We start from the raw sequence: 12,500 nt of genomic DNA, 5'->3' as shown, positions 1-12,500 counted from the left end.
TCCTTGAGGGCTGCATGACTTCGTTAATCCACCCTGGGCCAGGTCCATGTTGGCCGCTAAAAACAACTCATCGGTGGAACATGTGACACGGACAGAGAAACTCTGCAACGACTCCAACAATAACCCTCCAGACTCACCTACTCACGCAGAAGAGGAAGATGGAGAGGTAACATGGAGTGCAGAAAAGGGCACTGACAAATAAAACTATAAGGAACCATCTCACTTTAGGACTTCACTAACTTCACTAACTTTGAAACGAAACCACATGGTTTTGTGTGCCATGAAAACTCCATGGGAAAGAAACGTTTTACAAAAGCTGATATCAAATATCTATTGTTGATGCTTTAGGAGAGTTAATCCTCTCAAGTGCTTGTGAACTAATAGTGCACCCTTAATAGAAATTTCCCCTTCTTTCATTTCCTGGTTTAAAAAAAAAAAAAAAAAACCACCCTAATCTTTGCTGGTTAATCAAAAACTTTATTCAAACAAAAAGGTGAAGCACTTCACCTGAGCCAAAATGGGTGGAGAGAAATGCAAATCAAGGAAACTGACCTCAGCACTGACGCACTCGCACAGGCCGGCTCGCGCGCCTTGTTTTCGATTCCCACGCGACCGCATACCTCGGCCCACTTACGTTCCACCGCAGACCCCCCGATTACAGGGCCACGATGCAATCGTCCACTTCCAAACGACCACTTTGCCCTTTCAACAAGTCCGCAGAGGCTCGAGATAAGGCGGGACCTCGCTGAGCCTGCCCTCCCATCCCCTTTCAAAATCACACTCTCTCCCTCAGTCGGGTCAGATCCCCCACACTGATAGCGTTAGCGCTAGCGACCATTACGACGCACTGGCGGGCATCATTATGCACCCTGATAAGGCCTTCTAAGACTCACACACACACACACACACACAGACACACAGACACACTCAGACAATCACATACTCACATATACACAACACACACACACACACACACACACACACACACACACACACACAGACACACACTCAAACACACACTTACTCTCACACACACACTCACTCAAACACATACATATTCTCACACTCACTCACTCAAACACATACATATTCTCACACACTCACTCAAACACACACACACACACACACACACAAACACACACACACTCACAGTGTAAACTGATGTGTTGCTTCAGGCCATACACTTACACCCACAGAGAGTTATGGGGTGCAGTAGATCACATCAGACCATCAGCACCCACTCAACAAGCAAACATGAACGCTGTGGTGCAGCCTTGTCAAATTTTGGGCAATGCGGCTTTTTGGGAGATGATCAGAGAGAATATATTTTGTATCGCTCCCCTCTCTCTCTCTCCCCTCTTGTCTCTCTCTCCTCTCCTCTCCTCCCTCTCTCCTGCTCCCACTCTCCCAGGGATTCTCTATGGACGGCTGTATACTAATGAGAGCTGGGTCCCACTTGACTGGCTTTAGATGTGGATGTAATGAGGGCAGCAGGCTTTTTGAGCAAGAGGGTTTACGGCAGATCCAGAGAGATGGATACTCTCCTCCCTCCCTTCCTCTCCTTTCTCTCTCTCTCTCTGGCTCTGTGTCTATCTCTCTCTCTCCCTCCGTGGCGCAACGGAGAGAGGGAGCGCCAGGGAAACTGCTGATCCTCCCATTCCTGAGCGCTGTCTTTGGAGCGCCTCTCCCCTCCTCGTGCGCGCCGTGTCTTTATTGAGATGCAGCGGGCGTCGGGGAGTCTCACACTCGCTCACCCCGCGCTCTCCCCTTCCTCTTCTCTTTTTTTCCCCCCTCTGCCCTCTCTTTCTGTTCTTCTTCTTCTTCTCTTCCCACCCCCCCAAAAGCTCTCTGTTCTTTCTTTCCTCTCCCCTCCCTTCGCCTCTTTCCTTTCCTCTCTCCTCCCCTCCCTCCCTCCCTCTCTCCCTCTCTCTCTCCCTCTCTTACTTTAGGGAATCTGAACAGGAGTCAAAGTGGCACCATCAGCAGTGGCGGTCGCGGCGGCAGAAGAGTTGGCGCGGGCCCTGGAGTGAACCTGAGGGTGGGGTCAGGAAACTCAGTGGTATCAGGGCCCGGGCCTCTCTCTCCGGAGTGAGATCTGGTTCCCCAGAAAGAAGAAGAAGAAGAGGAGAAAAAAAAACTCCCTCCTTTGAAGCGCCGAGAAAAATGGGGGAGGAGGAGGAGGAGGTCGGAAGAGGAGGAAATCGACGGGATAAGAAAAGAAACAGCTCACAGAGGATGGATTTCGATTCCACCTCTCCCCACCCGCCACCTCCTCCACCAACCAACCCCCTCGTCCCCCCCCCCCCCCAAAAAGACGTGGGAAGAGGTGCTGCTTGGACACACCTGGCTACAGTAATGTAGCATGGATTTGCCTCTGTAAGCACACAGATGACACAGGAGAGCTATCCATCAGCGGGGTCTGTCTCGCTCTTGGCGTTCGGCCTTAGTTCAGCTTGTTTGGCTTTCCTTTATGGCTCTTCAAAGGCTTCTCTTCCTTCTCTTTAGCAATGCTTCCTAACTTCAGTAGTGCTACTAATGTGATTCCATCAGAAGATATTTTTACAAGTTATACTTCACTTCAAGAGGGGGACATCCTTCAGCAGGCAAGTTTGAAAGCCCTTTGTAGATGCCTCTGTAGATGACATTTATCATCTAACTCATTTCACTGATATGTCAAAGACCCAAATCATCTTCATCACAAACGCTGGCATTAATTATTAGCCTATCTATCAACAACACTGTCACGAGTACAGGGAGTGTCAATATGGTGGGCTGCCCTTTGGCAAACAAACGCCAAACCACAAAGCCTGTGGAAAACATGCCACCCCTACTCACTGTTTATCAGGGGACGAATGAGACACTTCTCTCCAATGTGGCACCCTATTGCCAGTCCTCTCTCCCCCTCGTTCCATCTCTCTCTCCCTGTCTGTTACACTCCCTCACTCTGTTATCTCACAAAAACAAAAACTCACATGTCCCCACCCCCCTTCAGTCTCGAGAGAGAGGCCATTTTTGCTCAGCAGCCTCTGTGACCACAACACAATTTGAACACAAAGCTGAACACGGGTGATTGCTGTTCTACGAGGCACATTCTTATATCAAAACCACTACAAACACTGTAATAGACCTATGAAGAAAAATCTTTGATAATGTGGGTGGATTATTTTGAAGCGGTAAAACAGAAAAACCACAGTCCTCTTCATTTGAACTTGTGAAACCTACTCAGCTATGTAATGGGTATCTTGATGGACACATTTAGAGAGATGCATTCTAATGGTCTGGTGCAAGTTTATAAGTCAGTAATAGCAGTATCTTCTAAATGTCTCCTAGTGTTGGTCTTCACATTGTGTTCCATTGTTTTCCTCAGCATCACTTTTGAGGAGTTTCCTCAACCGTAATTCAACAGACCACCCTGAACTTCATATGAAAACTGACCTTATAATCTAGAACATGGTGAAAGTTGAGGGAGGTTTCCGGATCCCAGTTGATGGATAACGGTATGAAAATGACCAAATGACTTACTGTAGGCCTACCTGCCAAGGAGTTTTTGCTAAATTAGTTTAAAGTCATAGGGTGACTTGTTGCACAAGATGTTCAGAACATCTTCATGTGGTTTGAATTACAAACCAGTTATGATTGAGGTAGGGGCACAGGATAAGACTTATCAGGCCATGGGAAGCACTGGAGTTATGGATTTTGTTTGCAGGCTTGTGAGTGGATGAATGATGACAAACCTCCATTTTTGTTCAGAAGCAGATGGACAGCTGTGCATTGTTTTCCAGTCAAGAGAGGAACAACATATAAAGAACCAAAAGTTTCATATGTGCCAGCCTTCTCTTTTTTGGTGTCAGACTGAGGTATTGTTCTTCACTATCTACCAATTATCTGGCAAACCACCTCATACTTTTACCTGAACTCAAGCAGAAGTAGGCCTAAGCATGCTAGCTCTGAGCTACCGTCACTTGTCATGTGTTCATCCACCTGTGTGGAGTCTTGATGGACAGTTGTGTGAACAGTCAGGCACAGACTTCTTTCACATCATGATAATATGCCAATGCATGAGCTTCTCTGGAGAAATAGTAGAACGTGATCATACCTTTTGGACCAATGTGATCATGTCGTCATCATACTGCCTGACACCGTGGGGGGACATTCCCCACATCCATCACTGGCAATAATAACATGGCGTATGGACTACTTGATGTTACATGGCTGCATTCCACCCGGAGGCTGACGACCTCAACTTCCTGCCTCCGCTTCTACTACACTGTCAAAGGCTTATCGCACCTCCCCATGCTAAGCCATCAGTTTGCGAAACAATATTAAGGTCTCACATTCCGCAGAATAAAAAGCTAGCCGCAGGCATCCAAGGAATCTTTAAACGGAACAATTGTTCCAACCGGGAACATCCCCAGCAAGCGCTCTAAATAAACGTCTATTTATTTACCATTAGCCAGACAAGGGGGGATTCAAAACGTGGAGTCGGAAAACATACAGATGACAAATACACACACTCGTCCCCGCGGGGAGAAAGATGAAGAGTTGAGCTCGAGGCTGTAAATATTTACGGTGACTTTTCCACAGGGGCCACGTGAATTTCATTTTATCTGATTGCGTTCTTGTGGACACACATCCTCCTACTAGGCCTGTTGCCAGACTGAGAAAACCATCAGTGTGTCTGAACCAATAAATTGGGAGGCCAAGAGCGACCTGACATGGAACAAGAGTGAACTAGACATTAACGTGGCTATTTTTATTCCCTGTGATCAGTACTGTCAGGCTATACGTCTGTCACTAAAACGGTTAGGACACAAATTACTAAATTGCCATTTAATGTCATGTCAGGTCGTGTCATAAATCAACACTCTTCGTCAAAAAGTAGGCATCACCTATCGATTAAACTGTGATTAAACTGCGCAGAATATGCTAGACTAAGTTAACATGTCTGCACAACCGAAACAAATGAACAAACGAACACAAGACACAGATGGTCAGAACTTAACCAGAGAGTCTGCGACTGTGAGTGATTATAGGCTACAAGCCAAAACTACAGCAGCCTTTGAGAGTAGCCTACTTGACAATTCATTGCAAGCAGCCCCCCCCCGCCCACCTGCAGCTAGTTTATATCCAACACACCCTACTTTCAACACCTATAATTCATCCTGACGAGAAAAGCAGTGTCGTGTTATTTCGCGAGGAGTACAGTACACTCCTATGTTGTCAGTATTAAAACCAGTGGACAGGCATAACAAGCAGCGAGAGACTTCCAATGCATTTCCAAGGAAGGGTGTGTGAAGCACTAGTCGAGGACGCAGGCTATTGAAGTTACTCAGACAAAATTCCCTCAGACATCATCGCTTGGTCAATGAAATATTCATAGGCTACCCCACTGCTGGCCAATATGATGAATGGATTTTTTTGGGTTTTCAAAACCTGTCACGTATCTCTGCAGTAAGCGGGGTGCCAATAGGATGAACAATGTTTCACAGCATGGTATAATGCAAAAAACAGTGAAAAACACACAAGCAAAATTAGCTCATGTAACAATTATTCACTCACAAAACTTTTGAAACTGATAGGCTACCAAAAACGTAAGCCAGTTTGTTTAACCCTTTCTTTCTCCCTTCCTCTTTCATGTTTGCTAGTGTCATGTAATGCATGAATTATGGCTGTCATACCTTTATGCTTCTCCATTGTCAATGCACTATGTTCCTGTTTATTGTCTTCTTTTCTCCAAGCGAGCTTTTGCTACAAAGATCCTTAAATAGTTTTCAAGGCAATCCGAAGTCGCTCCCTGACAATTGGTCAGAGTGTAGCGGCACTTCGAACGCTCCCACTGCGCTTTCCAGCTGTCCCTTCCAGCCTCTGTCTCCGCACTCTCGACTCAACTCCTCCACAGAAGCGCACTCCAGTCAACGAATTTGCCGCGCCTCCTGAGGTAAACGTCACGCTGGTCCAGTTCTACACGCTTGTCCTAGTTGTGTCTGTCTGTCAGTGTGTCAACCAACATTGTTTTCACTATCTTGTTTTGGGATCTTTTCGCGTAAAACATAATTACGTTTTCGCGCAAGGCAAACATTCCTACAAGTTATTTCACCAAAAGAGTAGAATTGATAAACGGTTTCACTCAAAGACATATAAACTTAACGAGAGATCCATCGTTGTTAATGATTCTGAACTGATTCATATGCAGCTTTCTGCATCACATTGTATCTTAGTCACTCTCTAATCGCAGTTATCCGTGGAGCGGGGGAGGAAGTCGGAGAGGGTATTATTATATGAATAACAAAAACAATCCAATCTGTTTCTTTTGCGCGGATGATTGTTTGGATTATGTGGAGAAAAGCGCACGTTCCCAGAAAGCAAGCCCCGGCGCTCTGTGCCAGAGAGGGGTGAATTTCCCAACTTCAAACTGATCACAGAGCCCATGGGAGCGTCCTGACCTGGGGAAGGAACGGCAGGAATGTGGCGGAGCGCATACATTGAGGGGAGCAGTGAAACTATTAACCGAGAGCTGGAGCTGGAGGCTCACTTGTAAACACAAAGCAATTATATATATTTTCAACACCAATTTGCCTCTTTCGCCATAATTAGCTTATTTAGACACTAACAGAAACACATTCGCATGTATGGAGAGAGAGAGAGAGAAAGAAAGGAAATTAGGGTTCTTCAGTTCGTACTGCTTTAAGAAATGAAATAAGGAACTAGATATAGTAGCCTACACATCAGCACATGTGAAACAACTTTGATATAGACCAGCAACATGTTTTTTTTTTTTTCAGGATGACGAGCCATGATGTCATGACGGCAGTGAGGGCTGGAATGCCCGCTGTAATTACAGGTAGGCCACCACAGCTGGGAGGCGGGATGGGAGTGAGGATAGCTAGAGAAGATAATGATTAACCCATCACAGGCTGACATGCTGCGCTGCAAAGCCTTCCTGTGTCATGAATAGCCTTGTTGTTGTCTGGGCCCATGTGTGTGTGTGTGTGTGTGTGCATGTGAGAAAGCGAGAAAGAGCGAAAAACCACCAGATCCCTCCACATCCGTGCCTGTCATGAAAGCTTCTCCTCCTCTAAACTGCTCGCCTCTCTGAAAACCCAATATATGAGAACTCTGAGAACCAACCACTGAAGCTGTCAGTGGCATGGCTGAGTTCTTCAGATAATGGCATAACGGTTCTGCCTCTATCGGGTTTTGATGACTATGCATACGGACTGCCGACCACTCGGTCATCCAGGAAAAACAGAAGAGAACTCGTTTCAATATAAAACGTCTCTCTCAGGACCTCATTTTTGAACACCATGCTTGACTTCAGCCCGATGATGATTGAGCATATTGTGGCCACTTGCAGGCCTTATAGCAAGAGTGACTTATTCCCCCCTTCAACTTTGACGCAAAAATTGAACCAATGGAAAACCATTTGAACCCTGAGAAAATGTCTTTCTCATTGTCCTGGGTGATTGCGGTTGTTATAGCGATATGCAGAGGCATCAGTCATTTCCGAGCAAGAGCCGGTTCTTCACAGGGTCAACCAGTTGTGGTGCACCCTCGACCCCCCTTCGGTCTCTTGTCAGATGGGTTCAAGAGGGTGAGGGCAGGGCAAGACCTTGCAGGGTGAAGCAAGGCAAACATGGGAAGGGTCTATTCACACTGCCCGTAAACCTGCCGGACAGCCCATTCACAGCTTGGGTAAACATGTCCGAAACGTGTCCAACCTGACCTCTCTTCCTCCTTTTTTCCCTCTCTCTTTGTCACTCATCCACTCTTGCGCTCTCTTGCTTTCTCTATCCATCTGTCTCCCTTGTACCCATAGAAAGATACACACACAAATACACAGAAAGAATGTGTATTTGCGTATCTGTCCCATATAGTATTGTCTATGATAGAATGTATCAATCCACAATACTGATAATATAGCTGATGAAAGTCTATTATGTCAATGTGGGGGGCATGTAGAGCGGGAGCAAGCATGGGGGTTGGCGAGGAAGAGGAGTTGGTCACAGTTGGTTGGCTGTCAAGACTGAAAGCTGGTACTATTTTCATATGGTGTTATCATAAAAAATTACCATGACATATTCTGATATAATGATGTAAATCTATATTACTAGTGTGAGTGTGTGAGAGAGAGACAGACAGAGGAAGAGAGAGATAAAGATTCACTCCTCAGACAAACATGACCATATTCGCATCAAGTCATCATCTCTCCATTGGCTGGGGAGTGTGAGAACTTTTCTGTTGTGTGTGACTGATGATGAGAAAGAGAGACAGACAGAGAGAGAGAGAGAGAGAGAGAAAGAAAGAAAGAGAGAGAGAGAGAGGGGGGAGATGGAAAGACTATGTGCATGTGTGTGAGTGTTTATGTGTGTGTGTGTGTGTGTGTGTGTGTGTGTGTGTGTGTGTGTGTGTGTGTGTGTGTGTGTGTGTGTGTGTGCGTATGTGTGTGTGTGTGTGTGTGTTTGTGTGTGTGTGTGTGTGTGTGTGTGTGTGTGTGTGTGTTTATGTTCACCAATATCACATGCTCCAGATAGCCCTGACCTCTTCTCCAAGGCCCATGGGGTTGGAGGAAAGTTTCCATGCGCTTGCCGGCCCATGGCCCAGGCCTCTTCCTGTCGGAGCTCACTGCTGGGGAGGAAGAGGAGCGACTCCTTCAGCTCTTGGTTGGCTTCTCTACTCCCCCAAAGTGGGCCGGCCACACCTCCTCCTCTTCTTTTTCATTGAAGATTTTTTGTTAACACTATTTATATATCATTGACACATACAGAATAAATTCCCTAATGTATGACAGTGTCAGATGGTGTAGAAAACACAACGGACACGAAAGCCATGGCGAACAAACTACTCTCACGGAATGATAAGAGAAAATGATAGAACCCGCAGCAGTCATTAGTACAAAAGGATTTGCCCTCTGGACTTCAGGAAGGCCCGTTTATTCGAATGGAACTTTTTGCAGCATTCTGGGGAGCTGTATACTTTCAAAATAGTTATGACAAGCTTTTTAGTGTTTGGCCAGTAGAAAATATGTTTGGCAGGTCATGTTTTTCATCTACCAGTCACTTTGGCTCGTCGGCCAAATGGCTGTGCTGGTGGCGACAGGGTTAGACAGATATGCACATCTATTTTCTTTGGAATTGAGAAAACAACTGCATTTAAACCCTTTGTTTACTAGAAAGATGAGTTTGCTGCACTTCTGAAATGAGTAAGAGTTTAATGCACCAATTTGAGTTTAATTTCACTGCCGATTATGCCCCTGGAAGTTGTAAGTCAATTAGGTCTTTCCACACTCACTCTCAATCTCAACCAGGCTATATGAGAAAAGAGCAGGACAGACGACATGGTCCGGCTGGCTGTTTCTCGATGACCTCAGATGAGGCAATGGCCAGTGTCTTCTGATTTCAACATCTCTCTGTGATCGGAGAAGCATTGTGTTGATATCTTTCTTAAATATGGGTCAAGTTGAAGAACTTAAGGTACACTGTTTAGCTGATCAAGTGGTTACATTATTTACTGTGAATGGTTATAATGAAGACTACTGTAAAATAATCATGCTGAAGAAAAAGTCATACTATCCTTTTCATAACACTATAGTAACAAAAAGCATTAATAAGAATGTTTTCTTACATATTTTTAAATCTGACACGGGCTACATAACCATTACGAGATTACAACACATTTCCTGTTGTTCCCATTGTCTATACAGTCATACAGTAAACTTCCTACAAAAACTCATCTCATCAATAAATCTCATCAGTGAGCACCACAGAAAGGCATCCACCGATGATAACTCGGCTTGTTTTCCCAGACGATCCTATATGACCAACGGGAGGCGTCGCAGGAAACGCAACGTTGTTCTGAGCGTCCGTCTTGTTTTGACATGCGGGTCGGGAACAGCTCATCGTGTCGTCATTCTCCTCTATTCTTCCCCTCGAGCTCTTTCACGCCGATGAATGACCACTGAGACAGCGCTGGAGAGGGTTACGGGGATTAGGGGAGAGGCACACTGCTCTTTCGCTCATCCCATGAAGTTTATTTAAGGAGTGACCCCCCCCCCTCCCACACACACACACATACACACACACACACACACACACACACCACTTCTCCACCCTAACACCGCTCCACCCCCTCAATGTCCACGCAGTCAGGAGAGAATGCATGGGTGGATGTTTGCATCTGATTTAGAGAGCAGTGGCGGCAGTAGGGCAGTTTGGTTGTGGAGGCAGAACCAGCGTGGGGAGTTCTCAGACTCTGTCAAAGGGAGAGAGAGACAGATAGAGAGAGAGAGAGAGAGAGAGAGAGAGATAGAGACAGAGTGAGAGAGAAGGGGGGCGTTGAAAGGAGAGGTGAAGAGATGAGCTGTTCCGAGGGGAGTTCACGTCGGAGGTGATATGTGATAAGAGAGAGGGTGTGTGAGAGACTACACACAGTTTATGCTCGCTCCCTTCTCTCGACTGAGTTATGGGGGATTCCTTACAGAGTTATAGCGCTCCATGTGCCCACCACATTGGTCATTCTGAAGGGACAGCCTGTGGAATTGTTTTGAGAGTTTAAAATATAACTGCAGCGGCACTAAGGGAGTATAGTATAGCTCTACTAAGGGAGGAATGACTGTATAACTCAGTTATGCCCGAGACCTTTTTTAGTGTCATATTCATAAAGTGTTTTATTTCATATCGATTCAGTACCCATTCCAATTTGGCTCTTTTTTATACTATTACACACTACATTTGGAGAACAGGAATTCTTCCGCTGACAGTCGATAGCAAATCGCATTCCAGAGGCAGGTAAAGTCTTTTTTAGTGGCATCTCCAATCAGACGAGGTTCTGTGGAAGGAATGTAAAGTGAGGATGAAAGAGGTTGCCTGATCGACAAAAAAAGGGTCCCCTTACAGACCCAAACAAAGGGCCATTCTCTTGTTTTGAAGGCCCACACTGTACAATAAACCCAAGGATGACAGCAACCAACCCATCCCTATCGCTGCTCCAGCCCCCGCCGTCCTCCTCCCTTCCTCCTCCTCCTCCTCCTCCTCCTCTGTGAAGTTTTGTTGCTCATCTCTCCCCCTCCCTGGACCAGAGCGTGGGACGTGGGCACCGTTAATCCGGCTCGCTCAGGAGGGGAAAAGTGGGAGGAGGTGTGGAGGGGTGCAGCTCGGGAGGCCCACACTTGCTCTTTCTATTTAAAGGTGGCACAAGTGTATAAACAGTGTCGGCCTGTGCGCTTGAGAGTGTGTTTATTGTTTGTTGTCAGTGGCCTCCGAAGGGTCACATTTGAAACACGGTAATGATTTAGGACGAGTGGTTGTGATCGGAGACTGCTCCAGTTGTTACAGAGAATTCTCCTTGTCGGTTTTTAAAATGGTGAACATTTGAACTACTTCCATTTCTGTCGTCAAAATGAGATGCCACTAATTGGGGTTCTGAACAGAGAAAGCTTGGTCATCATCCCCCTCGATGTCTTAATCTACCTCTTTCAGGCCGAAAAATGATGATTGTGCTGAGAGTGGATAAGGGGAAAGTGCTGCGTCTGTCTTGATGTTGACAGTGTGTCTGATTGGGGGGGGGGGGGGTTAATCCCCCCACCCTTGCCCCTGTCCTCCTCTCCAGCTGATCCACCGCCTCGCCAGGAGGAATGTGTGAATGCGGCCCAGACGGCAGCACTCAGGAGGGGGCAGCAGCCTCCAGGGTGGTCCCCCTCCAGTTCCCAAAAGAGCTGTTTGCCACCCCAAAACACACACATACACAAAGACACACAAAGACACACACATACACACACACACACACACACACAGGCGGGCAGTGCCATTGTCCCGGCTCGCCATGCGTGAAGGGGAATTTGAGCGGTCGGTGCCCGCTGTGGGCGCTCGCCCCCGTGCTGGCCCGGTTGGTAGGCATCATTATGAGTGCTTGGGTGCGTCTCCACGACGGCGCAGCACAGGAGGGGGGGGGGGGGGGGGGGGGCAGCAGACGGGCACAAGAGCGGGCGCAAGAATGCGGAGGGGCACAGAGTTTATCATCTGAATGGTCCTGCTGATGACCACCTACCCCACAAGTGTTTGAGGTGGTGTGTGTTTGTTTTGTGTGTGTGTGTGTGTGTGTGTGTCTGTGTGTGTGCGTGTCTGTGTGTGTGTCAGCTGAAGATACACACATATATACACACACAGTGTCAAAGAGGAATAGTGCAATACAAAGCGAGTAATAATAGAAACAGAGAAAGGAAGAGAGAGTGAGAGAAAGAGGATGAAAGAAAGAGAGTGAGAGAGAGGGAGGCAGGGAGATGGTAGCCTCGGATGGGGTGGATCCTCCCTCTCTCCGCTCCGTCTCTATCTCTCTCTCCCTCTCTCTCTCCCTCCCTTTCTCTCTCTCTCCCTCTGTTGCTGCTGTTGGTAGGAGCACAAAGAGCATTCCACAGCTGTGACTCAGAGGTCAAAGGTCACTGACTCAGCCTCAGTATGAGTACTGGGCCTCTTTTGATTCGAGGGACCTTTCCCATGTAACACACA

General features: G+C 46.8%; 1 protein-coding gene across 1 annotated transcript in view; it reads right to left on the bottom strand.

Moving 5' to 3' along the window:
• Nucleotides 1-5,868, bottom strand: part of afap1l2 (actin filament associated protein 1-like 2) — a 51,804-nt gene extending 45,936 nt beyond the window's left edge. The window contains exon 1 of the mRNA XM_062527060.1: nt 5,679-5,868. Within this exon, the coding sequence (XP_062383044.1) occupies nt 5,679-5,694 (16 nt within the window). The 5' untranslated portion in view covers nt 5,695-5,868. The remainder of the gene's footprint in view (nt 1-5,678) is intronic.
• Between the last annotated feature and the right edge of the window lie 6,632 nt (nt 5,869-12,500).

The sequence above is a fragment of the Sardina pilchardus genome, chromosome 22 (genome assembly GCF_963854185.1).
Source record: "Sardina pilchardus chromosome 22, fSarPil1.1, whole genome shotgun sequence".
Classification (NCBI taxonomy): Eukaryota; Metazoa; Chordata; class Actinopteri; order Clupeiformes; family Clupeidae; genus Sardina; species Sardina pilchardus.
Note: the sequence above shows the minus strand (reverse complement) of the source record. Positions and strands in the feature narration are given on the sequence as shown.